Below are 20836 nucleotides of genomic sequence, written 5' to 3' on the forward strand. Positions count from 1 at the left end.
TCTATCTATCATCTATCATCTATCTATCTATCTATCTATCATCTATATTTTTGTGTGTGTTGTGGTGAGAACTTTAAAAATCTATTCTCTTAGCAGCTTTCAGATATTTAATATAGTATTATTAACTACAGTCACTATGTTGTACATCACATTTTCAAAACTTATTCATTTTATGACTGGAACTCTGCACCCCTTAGACCACTTTTGTCCATTCCTGCTTCCCCTGACAACTGCAAATCTGTCCTGTTTCTATGAGTTTAGTTTTTTTTAGATTCCACATGTAAATGAGATCACATAGTATTTATCTTTTTCTGACTGACTTATTTCACTTAGAATAATGCCCTTAAATTTCATCTATGTTGTTTTGCAAATGGCAGAATTAATTCCCTTTTTATTATGGCTGAATTTCTGTTCTGTTTTTAATATACCTTTTTATTGAAATTAAAACATGCCCAAATAAGGGGGAAAATAATACAACACAATAATTTATTAAATGTGAATACATAATGTAACCACCACCTAGAGCAATAAATAGAACCTTCTAGCAATCCAGCAATTCTGATTGTGCCCTTCTCTTCTCCCAAATTAAATCACTATCTTGGCTTCTAACACTATAGAGTAATTTTTTCCATTCTTATGCCTTATATAAATAGAATGACGTAGTATATATTTATTTGTGTCTAGTTTCTTTAACTCACAATTATGCTTTGATAGTCTTTCCATGCATGTGGTAATAAATACTTTGGTTTTATTTTTTGCCGTATGGTTTTCTATTTTATGAATATACCCCAATTTATTTATCCTTTCTACTCTGGATAGACATTTGGGTCGTTCCCAGTTGTTGCATATTATGATTAACTGATTAGAACATTCTTGTGCTTCTCTCTCTCTCTCTTTTTTTAAAGATGTTTATTTATTTATTCATGAGAGACACACAGAGAGAAGCAGAGACATAGGCAGAGGGAAAAGTAGGCTCCCTGTGGGGAGCCTGATGTGGGACTCAAATCAATCCCTGGAGGCTGGGATCATGCCCTGAGCCAAAGGCAGATGCTCAACCACGGAGCCACTCAGGCATCCCTATTTATATATTTCTTCTTCTTTTTTTTTAAAAAAAGATTTTATTTATTTATTCATGAGACACACAGAGAGAGAGAGAGAGAGAGAGAGAGAGAGAGAGAGTCAGAGACGCAGGCAGAGGGAGAAGCAGGCTCCATGCAGGGAGCCTGACGTGGGACTCGATCCTGGGTCTCCAGGATCATACCCTGGGCTGAAGGCAGTGCTAAACCCTGAGCCACCCGGGCTGACCTATATTTATTATTCTTATTGTTTGTATATGTAGGAGTAAAATTTCTAAGCCATAGGTTATATATATTTTCATTTTTAAAAAATTTAGATATAATTGACATATAACATTATATTAGTTTAAGGTACAGCATAATACTATTTTTATATATATTGTGAAACGATTACCACGATAAATCTCATTAACATCTGTCACCACATATAGCTACAATTTTTTCCCTTGTGATAGGAACTTTTAAGATTTACTCTTTTAGCAACTTTCAAATACACACATTTTTTTTGTTACTAACTATAGTCACCATGCTGTGCATTATATCCCATATCTATTTATTTTGTAACTAAAGTTGATACCTTTTGACCTCCTTCACTCTTATTTTTTCACACCCCACCCTTGCCTCTGCCAGCAACCACCAATGTGTTCTCTGTACCTATGAGTGTTTTTTAAAAATTTTAATTAATTAATTATTTTTTACATTTTTAAAATTTAAGCTCAGTTTGCCAACATACAGTGTAGCACCCAGTGCTCATCCCATCAAGTGCCCTCCTGAGTGCCCAGTACCCAGTTTACCCCATCCCCCCATCCTTCTCCCCTTCTACAATTCTTTGTTTCCCAGAGTTAGAAGTCTCTCATGGTTACCTCCCTCTCTAATTTTTCTCACTCAGTTCCCTTCCCTTCCCTTATAATCCCTTTCACTATTTCTTATATTCCACGTATGAGTGAAACCATATGATGATTGTCCTCTTCCGATTGACATATTTCACTCAGCATAATACCTATGGGCTTTTAAAGTTTATTTAAAAAATATTCTACATATAAGTGAGATCATACAATATTTGTCTTTGGCTTATTTAACTTAATATAATGCCCTCATGGTCCATTCATGTTGCCACAAATGGCAGGATTTCCTTCTTTTTTTATGGCTGAATAACATTCTAATACATGTAAATTAGAATATTATATATAGAGAGATATATACTATTATATGTAGAATAGTATAATATTAGATATAGAATATACAGATATATAGAGATGTCACTTCTTTATCCCTTCATTCATTGATGGACACTTATGTTGTTTTCATATCTTGGCTATTGTAAATAATCCTGCAATGAACATATCTTTTTGAGTTAGTATCTTTGTTTCCTTTGGGTAAATACCCAGAAATAAAATTGCTGCATCATATGGTAGTTCTGTTTTTAATTTCTTGAGGACCTTACATATTGTTTTCCCATAGTGACTGCACCAGTTTACAGTCCTACCAACGATGCGCAAGGGTTCCCCTCTTATCCACGTCCTCCCCAATACTAGCAATTTCTTAACTTTTTGATAAGACCATTCTGACAGGTGTAAAGTGATACTTGTTGTAGTTTTTATTTGCATCTCCCTGATGGGAGCCTTTTTTTGCACCTATTGGCCATCTGTATGTCTTTGGAAAAAATGTCTGTTTAGATAGATCCTCTGCTTATTTTTTAATTGGGTTAATTTTTTTTCTTTTTTACTATTGAGTTAAATGAGTTCTTTATATGTTTTGGATCCTAGTCACTTACCAGGTACATGATTTGTAAACATTTTCTCCTATTCAGTAAGTTGTCTTTTCAATTTCTTGATGGCTTCCTTTGCTGTGCAGAAACTTTTAAGTTTGATGCATTCCCATTTGTTTATTTTCGATTTTTTGTTTGATTCAAAAAATTATCACCAAGACCTGTGTCAGGTTGCTTACTGCCTCTATTTTCTTCTAAGAATCTTATGGTTTCAGGTCTTTACATTCAAGTCTTCAACTATTTTGGATTAGTTTTTGCATACGGTATAAGAGTTTCATTCTCTTGCATTTGACGGTCCAGTTTTCCCATGGTTTATTGGAGAGACAATTCTTTCCCCATTGTTTATTCTTGGCTCCTTTGTTGTAAATTAATTGATACACATAGGTTGATTTCTGGGCTCTTTATTCTGATCTATTGGTTTTTGTATCTGTTTTTATGCCAGTACTATACTGTTTTGATTACTAACTCGGTAATACAGTTTGAAATCTGGGATTGTGATGCTTCCATTGGTGTGCATATTTTCATTTTCAGTACATACCGCCAAATCATTTTCCATCTGCCATTCTCATGGTGGAGCATTCTTGTTAATGCTTTCTATTGTTAAGTTTTTTTTTTTTTAAATGTTTCCATTCTGGTTAGTGTGCAAAGGTACCTTGTTTGAATTTTAACTTCCTGCTATCTGACTGAGCATCGTTTGGTATACCTAGTGATCATTTGGCTATTTTTTATGATAGGCATGCTCAGCTGTTTTTCCAATTATTGATTTTTAGGAGTTATTTATATCTTTAGGATAGGAATTTTTGTTGCTAATATGTCTGGCAAATGTCTTGTCTCCTTTTGTAGCATTGTTTTTTACTCTCTGAGCTCTGTATTTTGGTGAACAGAAGTTCTTTTTTAAAAAAACATATTTTATTTATTTATTCATGAGACACACACACACACACACAGAGAGAGAGAGAGAGAGAGAGAGAGAGAGGCAGAGACATGGTCAGAGAGACGCAGGCTCCATGTAGGGAGCCTGATGTGAGACTCCATCCTGGGATTCCAGGATCACGCCCTGGGCCGAAGGCAGGCACTCAACCGCTGAGCCACCCAGGCATCCCAGAAGTTCTTAATTTTAATTTAGGTCAACATAGTAGTCTATTCCTTTATGAGCTGTGCTTTTGTTTTGTTTTAGAATACTTTCTTATTTGAAGGCCATGAAGATGTTCCTCAATGTTATATTCTAGAAGTTTTATTGTTTTAACTTTCATATTTAGATTTATACTTCCTCTGAGATTAATTTTTGGGTATGGCTTGAGGTAAAATTTACTTTGATTCCATGTGGTATCTAATTGACCCAGGAGCATTTATTAAAGAGATTTCCTTTTCCTACTGTGCAATCATATCACCATTATCATAAATGAAAATGACTATATGTGAGGGCCCTTTTTGATTTCTATTACGGTATACTTTGTTTTAATAACTAAATCTGGTGGTTGGTGCTTTGTAGTTTTTTTTTTTCAAGATTTTCAATGCCAAGGGTTAGCATTTTTTTTTCTTGTAAAGGACCAGATATAAATAAGAGATGCATAAATATTTTAGGCTAGATGGCCCTATGGTCTCTCTAGCCAATGTAGCATGAAAGCAGCCATGGACAATACATGAATGCTTGACTATGGCTATGCTTCAATGAATCTTAATTTATGAAACAGGCAGCAGGCCAGATTTGGCTCAGGGGCTGTAATTTTCTGAACCCTGCTCTAGGATATTCTTAGGTTTTTACCTTTCTACAGAAATTTTGGAATTTATTTCCTACTTCATACATACATATGCACATGAGCATGCACACACACAGAGACACACTGAGATCTAAGATTGTTTTGAAACTGTAGATCAAGTTCAGAGAATTGAAATATGTAAAATAGTATGCCTTATGATGTATGAAAATGGATATCCCTCTAATTATTTTTCTTTAGTTCTTTTAATATGTTATAGTATTTTTATGTAGAGCTCTTGTATATCTTTAGTTGGACTTCATTTTAGTAACTTAATATTTTTTATTTTAATGTAACAGCATTTTTTATTTTTTTATTGAGATATATAAAATATAATTTGTTTTTTGGGTAATAACTGAAGTGACATTGCTCAATTTACTAATGATAGTTTGTAGAGTCTTAAAAATTTTCTGCATAAATTATGCTGATCTGCACATTAGTTTTATTTTTCCCTATCTAATCATGATATTTATTGCACTATAAGTACTTCTTGTACAGTGTTGAATAAAGGTGGTATTAGGAAGCATCCTTGTTTTATTCCTGATCTTAAGGGTCAAGTTTTCATGTATGCATCTTTTGAGATGCTTATATGATTTTTCTTTATTTTGTCAATGTGGTGAATTACATGTTGGGTTTTCAGTTAAAATAAATATTATTTCTGGAATAAAACCCATTGATTCATAATGTTTTACCTTTTAAATATATTATGTGCTATGCTTTGCTAATATGTATTAGAATTTTGAATTTATGCTATGAGTGTTACTGATCTATAAATTTCCTTTCTTGTCATAGACTTCAGATTTTATTACTTAGGTTAGGCAGGCTTCATTAAATGTGCTTGAAAGTATTTCCACTTTTTCTGTTCTCTGAGAGAATATATGAAAGGTTAATGTCATCTTAATTAAAATGTTTAGAACATTTTGCTGTTAAAGCTTTCTTAGCCTAGATATTTCTTTGTGGGATATTTTAACTTCAGATTCATTTCCTTTCTTACGTGTATGTTTACTCAAGATCTCCATTTCCTCTTCTGTCAGTTTTGTATGCTATGTTCTTCCACGAATTCATTAGTCTTGCCCAAATTCTCAAATTTATTGGCACAGTTTCTTTTTTTTTCAAAGTTTCTTATAATATACTGTTATGTTTAATTTCTGTATGATTTATAATGATGCTCTTTTTATTTTCTGATATTGATAATTTGCATTTTCTCTCTCTTGATTAAAGTTAAGGTTTATCAGTTTTATTAGTCTTCTCAAAGAATCTACATTTGCCTTTATTGATTATTTTTTTTTAGTTTTTTTAAAGTTTATTGATTATTGCAATAATCTTTGTTACTTTTCCCCACATTTTGGGGATTTAATTTGTTGTTCTGTTTCTAAATTCTGTTTCTAAACATTTATTTTTAGTCTTCTGTCTTTTCTATTAAATGCATTTTAGGCTACAATTTTTTTGGTATGTTGTACTTTTGTTAACTTTTAGATTCAAACTTTTTAAAATTTTGAAACTATCTTATATTTATAGAAAGTTGCAAATATAAAAATGTTTTTTCCTTTGGACTATTTGAGAATAAGTTGCCAACATGATGACCCATAGCCCTTGAATACTTTTTTGCACAAAGAATATTCTCCTACATAGCCATAATATAATACTGAGACATAGGGAATTAACATTGACATGTTACTACCATCAAATCATAAGATCAGTTTTCAGCATTTGTCCCAATAATATGTTTTAAAGCAGACGGATTCCATTCAGAATTACATGTTGCAGTAGTTGTCATTTTTTGGGGTTTCTTTTGATCTTGAATACTTCTCTCATCTTTCCTTACCTTTGTTGACCTTGACACTTTTTTGAAAATGAAATGTCCCCTACATTATAGAATTTCTCTTATTTTGATTTTGTGGAATATTTTCTCTCATGTGCAACTTTGGATGAAATATCACAGAGGTGATAACTGTGTGCTCTTCTTGTTGTATCATATCTGGTGGCACAGGATTTTGATATGTCCCAGTTTTGGTTAGGTTAATTTTGCTCACTTGATTAAAGTAATGTCTGCTAGCCTTCTCCACCAAAAAGTTACAGTCCTTTTTCGTAGTTAATATTTTGGGGGAAGACTGGGAATTATGTTAGGAAAGTAGTTGATGAGTGTGTGGGGAGATGGGTTTGAGAGTATATAAATATCTCCTTCCTCATTAGACTTTTAATTTATTAATTTATTTTATAAGCATAGACTCACTGTTTATTCTTTTTCAATGGATTTTTATATATTACTGTTTATTTGGGAGTTCAAATTTTCACAAATTTGACAAATTGGAGCACCTTCAAGTGGGCTTCTCTGTGTTTTAAAAAATGCCACTAAAAAAAAAAAAATAAAATAAAAATAAAAAATGCCACTGTCAAAATACAAATCAAAACCAGTGGGATACCACTTCACACTGGTTAGATTGGCTAAAATGAACAATTCAGGAAACAACAGATGTTGGCGAGGATGTGGAGAAAGGGGAACCTTCTTCCACTGTTGATGGGAATGCAAACTGATGCAGCTACTCTGGGAAACAGTATAGAAATTCCTCAAAAAGTTAGAAATAGAGCTACTTTACAACCCAGCAATTGCACTACAATGTATTTATCCAAAGGATACAAACACATTGATTCAAAGGGGTACATGCACCTCAGTGTTTGTAGTGGCAATGTTCACAATACCCAAAATATGGAAAGAGTCCAGATGTCCAGTGACAGATGAATGGATAAAGAAAATGTGATATATCAAAAAAGAATGAAATCTTGCCATTTGCAAGGATATGAATGGAGCCAGAGTGTATTCTGCTAATTGAAATAAGTCAGTTAGAGAAAGACAAATACCATATGATTTCATGGATATGTTGAATTTAAGAAACAGAACAGATGAACATAGAGGAGGGAAGGAAAAATAAAATAAGATGAAAATTCAGAGGGAGGCAAACCATAAGAGATGCTGAACTCTAGGAAAAACTGAGGGGTACTGGAGGGGAGGTTGTAGGGGAGAACAGATAACTGGGTGATGGACACTAAGGAGGGCACTTGATGTAATGCACATTGGATGTTATATGCAACTGATGAATCACTACATTATACCTCAGAAACTAATAAAAAAAAAGATAAAGTCTACTTAATAAATAAATAAATAAATAAATAAATAAATAAACCCCTGTCATTCTTTCGGCAGTTCTTTACTTCCAGAAGCAGGATGTTTAGGACTTTTACTCTTTCTCTGGAACTATTTCCCAAATTCTACTTCACATGATATTTGAATAGTTAATCTGGCTTTCTTTTCTTTAATGTTTGCACAGTTAGTCTTTTTTCTCCTGGATTTACTTTTTAGTTTCTTGTGTTTTTGTACTTAAAGTGTGTTTCCAGTAAGCAGCAGACACTTGGGCTTAAAAATAAATCTACACCAATAATATTTATTTTATTGGAAGTGTTAGGTTATTTACAATTAGTGGGATTGCCAATATATTTCAGTTTATTTATTAATTTTTAATTTTTATTTACTTATGATAGTCACAGAGAGAGAGAGAGAGAATGGCAGAGACACAGGCAGAGGGAGAAGCAGGCTCCATGCACCGGGAGCCCGATGTGGGATTTGATCCCGGGTCTCCAGGATCGCGCCCTGGGCCAAAGGCAGGCGCCAAACCGCTGCGCCACCCAGGGATCCCTATATTTCAGTTTAAATCTGCCTTTTATTGTTTCTTTTTTACTTTTTAAATTTTATTCATGTCTTAAATTCCTTATCCCTCATTTTTTTTCTTCTTTGGATTTGACAATAATTTTTTAGCATTACTTGTTTTTCCCAATATTAGGCTGTTAGTTTTACGTTCTTTTACTATTTTTAGTAGTTACTCTAAAGATTTCAACATGTGCATAAAAGTTTCTTGATATTTTAGAATCTGATAAGTTAATTTTGTTACAGATTTCCAGAAAATGCTTAGTCCTAATACATTTTAACTTGCCTCTATTCCCATGTTTGGTATCATTATTGTGAATGTTAATTTTGTATGTGATGTAAACACACAGGATAGTTTATTATTATTTTACATCATCAATATTCTTTTTTTATTTTCCATGTATTGACTGTATGAGGTGCTCTTCATTTCTTTGTGCATTTGTGTGTTTCCTTCAATAATCATTTTAATTCTGTATGAAGAATTCCCTTTAAAATTTATGTTGGTGCAGTTTTGCAGTCATGTTGTCAATAATTGTCTCAGTTTTCTTTACAGGGAGGTGCCCTTATTTGACATTCACTTTTCTCTTTTGTTTATTGGGAACAAATAAAACCATACAAAAAATAAAAACCTTGGTGAATTATTAGAAGGCAAACACCCATCTAACCATTAACAAGGTCAAGAAATAGAACTTTGCCAGCACCCTAGAATTTTTTTTCATCGACCTTCCCAAACAGAGCACTCTGTTTTCAAAGAGTAATGATCCATGTGTGTGTGCATGTGTTTATGGTTTTATTATCCAAGTGTGCATTTTTCAGCATTATAGTTTAGTCACGCACATTTCAAAAAAATGGTATGTATTTTCTGTTTCTTTTAGTCTACAGCTTTCCCTCTGTTCCTTTGTTTTTCTTATAACTTTGCTTACAACTTAGAAACTGACCATTTTACCTATAGATTTCCACAGTCAGGATCTTATTGACTACATGCTAATGGTGCAGTTCATCATGCTTTTGCTATTCTCTGTATTTCTATAATTTGACAGTTGTATTAAGAGGTTGATCAGACATAAGTTCAATTCTTTTAGCAAATGTGTTAGTGATGGTGTGAACTTTCCATAGGACGCAAATGATGTCTTGTGTTCTCTCTATTTTGGTGTAGTACCCATTGATGCTTAGGACCTGGATCTTTGGGGGTTTTCCACTTCTTAGTTGGAATAATGTTGCATTCTGTCAGCATTATCAGATCATATCAATTATGTTGACATTGAATGCTTTATTTTCTCTCTTTTAGCCCCAGTGGGGTCTTAGTTCTATAAGTAATGCTTACCACCACTCCATACGTCAATATTTCTGTAGTAATTTTGGTTATCTAAAGCTCAGTCTCTAGTAGATTTTTTAGAAGAGCTCATGGGACCAATATTCATGTGGTTTCATTATGTCAACAACAATTTGTGCCCTTTGAATATGAAGAATATACAATTTTTTTGATTATATTTCTTTTGTTAGGTATATTAAATGTTATTCATTTTTTTGTCATAAAACATTTCTGTCAAAAACTCTGAAGAAAATCTAGTTTTGTCTTTCTTTAAGCCATGTGATGATGAATTGCAGTTTTTAATCCTTGTCTGTTCTTTGTTATGATTTTCTTCTTTGTGAACTTCTGTTATTATATGATGGGTCCAGTTTGCCTGTACTCAGTATTTGATACTTTCTCTCCTTTTTTTTCCCATTTATTTTTGGTTCTTAAAAACAAAAATATTTCTTTCCAATTTCTGTTAAGGTTTTATCTCTTGTGATTATTCTTGTGTCCTTACTAGTTTATTTCAGTTCTAAGATGCTGTTTTATTTATTTTACCTTCAGTTCCTCTTTGATTTATTTCACCTCCTTTCTCTGTGTTACTAATTCTGATTTATGCAATTGTTTCATGTCAGTATGTGTTTTGGCTCTACTTGAGATACTACAGTTTTAGTTTGGCTTTTGATTGTATCTTTTGGCATTCTTTCATTTCCTGTAGAGAAATTATTCTCTCTAATCTCTCTTTTTTTAATGGTAATTTCGTATGTAATTGGACCTTGACACCTTTAGTTTCCCTGAAATTTTAGTGAAATCTGGGTTCAGACAGTTTTTCTAACTTCACTAAGCTCCTACCTCTTCGGTTGTGTAGTCTTCAAAAGTATGGCTCATCGTTGTTGAGATTTTCTGGCTTTGCTTCTCTCTCCATTTTTATATGAAGTTGATCTTTAATTTGTCACTGTTTGTTCAAAGCAAAAGTTGGGGTCACATTAATTAACTTCCCTTCTCTCTAGAATTGGGCTTGTCAGCTCGTGGGTGCCTTTGCATCTCTACAATAATATCAAACATATTTTTGTATTTTATATACTACCTTTTCTGGTTCTCCACTGGAATGTTGGTCTGTTACAAGTGACTGCATTAGAACTAGAGGCAGAAGTCCTCATGCCTGTTAATAATTGCTGAATATTATGTAAGAAAATTTAGCCATATACTTGAGACTTTGGATGATTTTATATTTCTCCAGAGTGGGTTTACTTTTGCTTCTGGAGAGATAACTAGGCTAGAAAAAGTTTATCTTAATTCAGTTAAAGATTTCACTCACTCTGAGCTGAGCTTCATTCTTCTTAAGGATTGCTCTTCTGATTCATCTAGTGTAGCCTCTTAGGATTTCAACTTAAAATCTTTGCTTTTGTATTTTTTAAATCCCTCAATTAAAAAAAAAACCTTAAACATATTGACAAGTGGGAAGAAATATAGTGAACATGCATATAACTCCTTTGATGATTTTTAAAAACTTCATTGTCTTCTTCAGCTTGATGAGATTGCTAAAATCAGTTTAGTTTGCTTCTTTTTCAAATCCAGGGCCTCCTTTTTGGCTCCTCTTTCCTCCAGGTTTTTGGTTTCACATCTATAACTTTTTAGCTCTCTAGTAACTCTAAAAAGATTATTTTTAATTTTGTCAGATTTTTCTAGTCGTTCTCAGGGGAAAAAGTTGGTCTGAAACAACCTAATTTGCCATTGGCAAAAGCAAAAGTTGGTTCTGATCATTTTTGAGTGAAAATAATTCTCAGTCTTAGCTTTGCAATGTTTCCATTTTCCTTCTAAGCTCTCGAAACAATAACAACAACAACAACCCCCTCCCAAAAAACCCTAAAGTGAATAAAACTCACAAAAACAAACATTGAGAATTTAAAAATATCAGTGCTAAAATTATATCTAAAGGTGTATCATATAGAATTTTAGGAAGGAGAGAAAGTGTGTTGCAAAAGCTTATGAAAGACAGTAATAGAATATAATAATTCTTAAAAAAAATCTAGGAATTATTCCTTTGGAGGATTTTTAAGATAATAATCAAAAGTTAGTTTTGAGTATATGAAGTTAATAATTGCCTACTTTCTAATGAATGTGAGTCAACAGCATTCATTGTGCATCTGTGGTGTAGAACTGCTTTTAAATATTTAGAAATTTCAGGGCTAGTATGATTACATTTTCAAGTTCATTTTCAATTAAATTTAGATAACCTAAATTTAAAAATATAATTTAAAATAACAAGGTAAATTAAAATAATAATCTGCTCAATTCATTTAATAATATTTTGCATCACATATATGGAAATCTAACTGATACAGGATAAAAATTAACCCATATTCCCCAATAAAGACCTCTTTGATAAATTGACTTCATTTTTTTTCTCTTTAGATGATAAAACATGTCATTAATCACAGAATTAATAACAAGCAATGACATGGTTAACAGTTTCTTGAAATATTGTTATTTTTAGAGCATATTAAAATGTTTTAATTAAGATTTTAAAATACTATAATTTTAAAAATTGGTGGAGTTTAGTCCTTTATTTTATATGTGATCTTTATAGGGATGTGATCAAGGTGTCCTTTTTTTGATGGTTAATGATTTATGTTCATTCCTTAAGATTGAACACCCTAAAAAAGTGAATAAAAGCCACTTATGTGAAATATCCATTTTAAACAAAGGCTACTAGAAGAAAGTGGCTTTTCTTTCTTTCTGTGTGTATATGTATTTATATTCACATTTACATCTATAGATATGTCTCAGTGATGTATAATAATGTAAGACCTAGATAAAGCCTTCAGATTTTCCACTTGTCTTTTTATCATTAAGTGAATTTCAGACCTTTGATCCAAGAAAAAAAATAATCTTGGATAATAAGATACATGACCAAACCATATCTCTTTCCCTTGGAGGAAGAGGTTCATGGATTTTTTGGTAATCCAAGTATTTAACTTTCAAGAGGAAATGTGTACAAATAGTGTTGTATGTGCACATGTGTGTATGTGTGCACGTGCATGCTTGTACTTTGTAAAATCTTTATGCAAATTGGGTATGTATAGTGCTAAAGTGAGCTTTTTAAGTTGAATTTATCTTAATATTGTCTTTCAATACTCAATTTATTTAGTATTCTTGTCTACTTTCTGGAGACCATGCTCTGTATATCACTACCACTAAGATAGAATTGTAATATCAAATTATAAATGTGCACATCTGGACAAGTGCACATTGTCCAGATGACGTCTTTCTTTATCATTTTGACTTCATTTGACACATGAATATGACCTGTGTGGCTGTTCTGGGCCTTCACAATAAACTAAACCTTTCTGAACATTTTTATCAAAAACAGAATTCATCTGGTTGGTGCCATAAATAGATGAATGTTCTACTAGCACTGCTCCTTCAAAGCACTTTAACAATTAGTTGATTTAGAAATCAGGAATATTTCCATTCTATCATTTTCTGCAGGACTTGTTCCTAAATTGGAAAAGTAGGCATTTATCCGATTAGCTCAAGCATAAAATAGAGGAAAACTTTCAAAGACTTGATTGTGAATTTTTTTTGCCTTAAGTTTTAAAAGAAACAGTGTTTTGTGTTCCAATAAAAGTAATGTTTACATACTTTTTTCAAATGACTGAAAACTTTCATACTTGTTGAGTAAAAAAAAAACTTGCATACATTTTTCCTCACATTTTTCTAATTATGGGGTAATAAAACTTAATACAGTATAATTATGTAAAGATGCTTGATTGTCCACTTATTGGGATATATTCATTGTGCCAGAGATTATTGTAATCAGGTTTGTAGGTGCTTCTGACAATCCAGGATAGTTGATACTCAGAAGAAGACTTTTTAGGATATGAGTAGTTGTTTCTGGGTGTATGCCATGGATAAATGTGATTAATATTTGTCTTTACTTAAAATTTTAATCCTTTCTGATCCACATAGAATTATATGCAACTATACATTATCCAAGGAATTAGAAATTTATTTAGTAGTCTAAGGCATTAGCTGAGACAAATTTCATTTCAAGTCAAAAAGATTAATCACTTGGTTGATAGCTAATATATTCCAGCCTCTGGGAAAGAACCAACATATTTCCCATGAGCTTAACTAGTCATAATGTGATTTCTTATTATTGCCAGATTTCACTTTTCATAATAGAATGGATTAAAAACAGTAACACTGTTTAAAAGTTTTGTTTCTATTTTTTTTAAATATTTTATTTATTTACTTGAAAGAGAGATAAAGAGAGAGACAAAGTGTGCAAACAAGAGGGAGGGGAAGAAAGGGAAAGAGAGCAGGAGGGAGAGAGAATCTCAAGCAGACTGCATGAGCACGGATCCTCATGTGGGGCTTGATCCCATAATCCTGAGATCATGATCCTAGCCAAAACCAAGAGTCAGATGCCCAACCAGCTGAGCCATCCAGGTGCCCCTGTTTCTGATTTTAAAAATAAAACATACTCATTGTGAGAAATTAGGAAAGTCCAGAAATATATAATAAAAAAAACAATTAGAAGATAATTTTTACATTCTAGTAGATCTTCCTCTATTTTTATCTCTCTATGTATAAACATATATTTGCATCAAAATTGGTATTATACTATACATGATCTTTGATTCTTTTTTCTCTGAAAAATATAGATCTCCTTTAGTTAATCATTTGTTCAGTTTTGTACAAGTGTAGGTTAAAGAGGTATGTATGTCTTGTAATCTTCATGGAGCATACAATCTAGGGAGGGAAATATAAAACAAATAAATAAAAGTATAATTATAACAGGTAATTTTTTTAAGGAAAAAACAAGTGCTGTGAAGGAGAATAATTTTAGGAGTAGGGGGCCAACATCAGTATGAGTATTTAGCCCCAGAATGCTGACACTTAAATAGGGGCTTAAAAGATGAGAAAAATTCAGCCATGCCAGGATGGAGTTATGCACATACTAGAAAGAATAAATAACAGGTGCAAAGGCCGTAGGATGGAAAGGATTTGGTGAGTAAAGGGATCTAAAGGAAGGCCAACTGGCTTGGGTGAAGAGGAAGAGTAGATATTGGCCCATGATGAAGTCCAAGATGTAGAAAGGAGCCAGTCCTGCAGGTAAAAGAAAAGAGGTTTTATTTGAAGTATTATGGGAAACCATGAAATACTCTTTGGGAGGTTAAATTGCATGTCTGTGTTTATACTTTTTCAAAAGATTATTCTGGATCTTGTATGGAGGAAGAATTGAAGGGTAGTCCAAGAGGTAGAAAGGAGCCAGTCTTGAAGACAAAAGAAGTTTTATTTGAATTATTAAGGGAAGCCATTAAATACCTTTTGGGAGGTGAAATTGCATGAATGTGTTTACACTTTTTCAAAAGATTATTCTGGATCTTATATGGAGGAAGAATTGGAGGGAGACCAAGAGTACACAAAGATATGATTTAGGAGGGCCCTTAGATGGTCCATGATAAAACTGAAAAGCTTGAATGAAGCTGTGGACAGGAGATACAGAGAGAAGGAGATAGCTGGGAGATGTGTTTGAGGTTGGAATTGCCAGTGTATGAAGTGGTGATGGAATAGGAGTCGTGTTAAAAAGAACTCCCATTGATGGCCAAAGGAACCAAGGGGATGATGGTGTCATTTATTGACAAGGGGTAGAATTGGTAAGGACCAGGATTGGAGTGCTGGTTGTGGTATAAAATAAATATTTCAAGTTCTGTGATAATTCTGAGGGGCCTATTAGACAACCGCATGAATAAGCCAAGAAGGCAGTTGTGTGCATGAGCGTACCAGGGGTGTGTCTGGACTGATGGTTGCATTCATCATCATGTAGATGGGATTTAAAGCCAAAGGAACAGATAAAATAATCTAACAGGAAAGTGAAGCTAGGCAGATGAAGAGGGCCTAGAACTGGCTCTGACAATGAGAAATTGCAAGCCTGAGAATCTAGGATGGGAAGAGAAACAGGAGTGTGGTGTCAAAACCAAGAAAAGACTGCTTCAGAGAGGATAAAATGGATAGCCATGTCCCATGCTGCTGAGCAGTTTAGTGTGAGGGCCAAAGATTTCACAAGGTGAATGTTACTGGTGATGTCAAAAGCAATTTCAGAGCTATGTGTAGGAAGGCATATTGTAATAAATGTTCATAATATATAGATGATTAGCTAAAATTTTAATGACTGCCTATTAATCTTCGCTTGAGATAGCAGAGTATAAGCAGCCACCCATGTTGCTGACAAGCCAACAGTCCCTAGGGAAACAGGCTTGTGGGTGTTTTAATGACTCACAGGCCCTGGAAAATTGTCGGCTTGCAACTCATGGAGCTCACCCTGGGAAATTTCATTCTGTCTTCTCTGAGTGTGGGTTTGGGTTCAAATCCACAAGAGGGTCTTATGTGCTAGGGAATATAGATCTTGGCTGACTTTCTGTTGGAGAGTGTTGAGCATTTACTGGTTTGGTACTCTCTGTTCTCTGCAAACCAATAGGGAGCTTCCAGGCAGTAGAAAGGCTGGGAGGGCGTAGCTGTGTTTGGTTCAGACTCAAGCTTCTTGACCTCTGCACAGCTCTTTTGGGGTGCATGGCACTGCCAGCATATGTTTATTTGGGACATTCCCACCTTTTAAACATTAGTAATCATGGATAAGCTCATTGGTGGATCTTCTCAGGGCCTCACATGTTTTATTCTGAAATAGAGGTGAGTCCAAAAAAGAATGTAGGTTTTTTAGCCAAAGTGAATGTAGATTTTATAGCCAGAGGTTGTGAATCCTCTGCTTCAATTTCTTCATCTTTATTTATGTATTTTTTAAAAAAATTCTCATCTTTAAAATATGATTAATAATACTTACCTTTCATGGTTATGATTAAGATTTAAAGTAATTAGTGAAGGGATCCCTGGCTGGCGCAGCGGTTTAGCGCCTGCCTTTGGCCCAGGGCGCGATCCTGGAGACCTGGGATTGAATCCCACGTCAGGCTCCCGGTGCATGGAGCCTACTTCTCCCTCTGCTTGTGTCTCTGCCTCTCTCTCTCTCTCTCTGTGTGACTATCATAAAAAAAATAATAAAATAAAAATAATAAAAAATGAAATAAAGTAATTAGTGAAAAGCGCTTGAAACTAAGTACTCAATAAATGGTGGCTGTAATTATTATTATTCAAAGTAAATGTTGAATATTTTTTAAACATTGAATTAATTACCTCAGTTGCCTGTATGATTTTGGTCCATGACATAAAGCATTTTCAGATACATAAGCCTCTGCAAACTAGTTCTTTTTTGGATAATTAGTTAGCAATAACCATGGTAAATCCTTTGTCATCAGTATTTTGTACCATAGTTTTATTTTCAAAATTTATGTAAGCATGATCTTCACTTTTTAGTGGATTACCACAGTTCTCTTATTCCTATTAAAAAATAATATCCCCTTGAACTTTAATAAAAGTTGGTTCTCTGATAAGATGGTATGCATAATGCTGTTCAGAATCAAAGGTTAAAATTCCCTTACTAGAATTCCATAGCAGTAGGAGGGGAGGAGTGTAAGCCAAAGACAAAAAAAAAAAGGAGTTGTAAAATTTATATTACTGATATGACTTTGGAAGCAGACGCTGGTGGCCTTCCTTCACATTGAACAACTAGAAAATTTTATTTCTTGGTTTCCACTTTCCCTAAGACGGAGAAACTTATTTTTTTAAGCAAAAGTACAATTTACTAGCTTAAAAACTGTATGTATTATAGATCTTATCTTGGCTGTCTAGATACCATGAGAGTTAAAGTAAAGCAAAGCAAAACAAAACAAAAACCAAACGATTGAAGTGTGTAACAGATTATGAGAAACTTCTCCTCAAAATATGGCTACTAAACTATTTTATGTAGAGGACTTCTTGATCATGAATACTTGGACCCCCAGTTTTAAGATTGTACGTTGCTTGGCCGAGTTATACACTAGCTTAGGAAAAAATATTTGTGATACACTAAAATTTAAGGGAGAAATAACTTCCTTTGACTCGAATGGGATTTGGCTTTTAAGTGGGGCAAAGAGAAAATGTGGCTCAGCTTGTTAGAAGAATTTACAGAAGCTGCTTTTCTAATAATTTGAATGAACTCAGTGCTTCTTTTCAGATTTCCCTGAGTGAATAAAGGCAATGATATAGTCTCCAAAAACTTTTCTGCAAGGCTTTATTTTATCAATTATTTAGATATTTAGTGCTTATGTTTTCAAGGAACTATATTAATACTAAGTACAATGCTGTACAATAACTAACCATGGAGAGCCTGATTTTAACCTCTCTCTCTCTTTTTCTCTACAGTTTGGAAGGACTGAAGTGATTGATAATACTTTAAATCCTGATTTTGTACGAAAATTTATTCTGGACTACTTTTTTGAAGAAAGGGAGAACCTTCGTTTTGACTTGTAAGTTCTAGTATAACTTGCATTGTTAAAAAATTGATCTTTAAAGGGAAATTTTTAACATAAGGCTGGGTCTGGTTGCACGAATACTAGATGACATTCGTAGGAAACCAGACTAATTCTATGACCTCAGTGGCCTGAGCACTATCCCTAGCACATTTTGCATTTTATAGGTTTTTCACTGTATGTTTATTGAAAAAATTAGTGAGCAATTTAACTATGAGGAAATTTGTGGTGGTATATATGGATATTCTTTCAAACCATCTTTGACCTCAGTGGTTTCTTTACCATTTACCCCCATGGCTCATATCCCCAAGATCTTTAAGTTTCTCTCAGCTGTGTCTTTGTGTAGTATATGGATCTCTGCCTAACTATAGCTTCCTTTTATCTCTTGGTGGCCTCATATTTCCAAGACCGAGGAAGCTAGAGCCAGAATTTTTGATATTTTTAATATTCTTGTGATTTTGATGCTGAATTGGGCATATCATAATATTATCATTAAATTCAACTTCTTGTCTGCAGAGAATCTGAAGTCAGTTTGTTTGCAAGATATTACTTGTTATTGATTTTTTGTTTCACAGATGTAAACTCTGGTGATTGTTGAAGTATCGGTATGTTGTTCAAAGGAAATCTGTTGAGAGGGAAAAGTATAACATTATATAAAGTGTGTACTTAATAAATTAAAATGGAGTTTATGAACATTGCAAGTCATTAAACATTGTAAGAACATTAAAAATGTACATGTCTTTAAATAGCTGGAAACAATAAAATGTGCCAGGCTGTCACAATTTATAAATACTTTTTGATAAAAGCTAATCAATATCTTATTTGAAAAAAAAAATCTTATTTGAAAAAAATCCTAACTTGCTTCCTAATGTAAAAAGAAAGTTATTTAGCATTAACAGCAATTCTCATTTTCCTCTAAAATTGTACAATAAAATAACCTGCAGTGTTTTCATTTAAAAAAGGAGAATTTTATACCAGGCCCTTTCCTTCAAGAATTATAGGAGTTCTAAATATTCATTATATTTATCAAGCAAAATTTATTATGCCCTGTTTGTTTTTTATGTCCTTTGAAACTCCTTTTCAAACAATAAAAATGTTACTTCTGCGAAAAAACCCTGAAGTGGAATATAATGATTCCCTGACCATGTTTATCATGGATATTGCACATAGTGTTGTTATTTAGAAGTGACATAAATCTTGTTCTTTTTATTTCTCCTTCTCTCTCCCTTTCTTATTCATTTGCATTGTTTTCAACTTAAGAATGGCATATGCTTTTTAAGTTTCTATTTTAATTCCTGTTAGTTAACATATAATGTTATATTAGTCTCAGGTGTACAATATAGTGACTGAACACTTCCATACATCACCCGGTGCTCCTTATAACTAATGCACACCTTAATCCCCATTATCTATTTAACCCATCTTCCCATGTACCTCCCCTCTGGTAACCATCAGTTTGTTTTTTATAATTAAGAGTCTGTTTCTTGATTTATCTCCCTCTCTCTCTTATTTCTTTAACTTAGCTCATTTGTGTTCTTTCTTAAATTCCACATGTAAGTGAAATCGTATGATGTTTCTGATGTTTCTCTTACTGACTTATTTCACTTAGCATTATACTCTCTAGCTCCATCCGTGTTCTTGCAGATGGCAAGATTTCATTCTTTTTCTTGGCTGAATAATATTCTGTTTGATATATATGTATATATCACATCTTCTTTATCCATTCATAAATCCATGGACATTTGGGCTACTTCCATAATTTAGCTATTATAAATAATGCTATATCCTTTTGAATTAGTGTTCTTGTATTCTTGGGTAAATACCCAGTAGTGGGATAACTGGATAATAAGGTAGTTCTATTTTTAACTTTTTCAGGAACCCCCATACTGTTGTCCCCAGTGATTGCACCAGTTTGCATTCCCAGCAGTGCATGAGGGTTCCTTTTTCTTCACAACCTTTTCAACATCTGTTGCTTCTTGTATTATTGATTTTAGCCCTTCTGACATGTGTGAAGTGATACCTCAATGTAGTTTTGATTTGCATTTCCCTGGTGGTAGGTGATGGTGAACAATATATTTTCATGTGTCTGTTGGCCATATGGATATCTTCTTTGGAAAAGTATCTATTCATGTCTTCTGTCCATTTTTAATTAGATTATTTGGGTGTTGAGTTTTATAAGTCTTTAGTTATTTTGCATACCAACCCTTTATTGGATATTGTCATTTGCAAATACCTTCTCCCATTAAATAGGTTGCCTTTTAGTTTTGTTGATTATTTCCTTTGCTGCGCAGAAGTTTTTTGTTTTGATGTAGTCCCATTAATTTTTGCTTTTGTTTTCCTTGCCTCAGGAGATATATCTAGAAAGAAGTTGCTATGTCAAAGTCTGATGTTAAAGAAGTTATGGCCTGTGTTCTCTTCTAAGTCTTTATGGTATCAGGTCTCACATTTAGGCCTTTAATTCATTTTGAATTTATATCTGTGTATGGTGCAGGAAAACAGTTCAGTTTTATTATTTTGCATGTGACTGTCCAGTTTTCCCAACACCATTTGTTGAAGAGACTGACTTTTTCCCATTGGATATTCTTTCCTGCTTTGTCAAAGATTAATTGACCATGTAATTGTGGGCTTATTTCTAGGTTTTCTGTTCTGTTCCATTGATCTATATGTCCATTTTTGTACCAATTCCATACTGTTTTGATTCCTATATCTTTGTAATATAGCTTGAAGTCCAGAAATGTGATGCCTCCAGCTTTACTTTTCCTTGTCAAGATTGCTTTGGCTATTTGGGATCTTTTGTGGTTCTATAAAAAATTTAGGACTCTTTGTTCGAGCT

General features: G+C 33.3%; 1 protein-coding gene across 1 annotated transcript in view; it reads left to right on the forward strand.

Moving 5' to 3' along the window:
* CPNE8 (copine 8) overlaps positions 1–20836 on the forward strand; it is a 214150-nt gene that overhangs the window by 38893 nt on the left and 154421 nt on the right. The window contains exon 4 of the mRNA XM_072765596.1: positions 17897–18000. Coding sequence (XP_072621697.1) covers positions 17897–18000 — 104 coding nt within the window. The remainder of the gene's footprint in view (positions 1–17896; positions 18001–20836) is intronic.

This window comes from Vulpes vulpes, chromosome 8, assembly GCF_048418805.1.
Source record: "Vulpes vulpes isolate BD-2025 chromosome 8, VulVul3, whole genome shotgun sequence".
NCBI lineage: Eukaryota > Metazoa > Chordata > Mammalia > Carnivora > Canidae > Vulpes > Vulpes vulpes.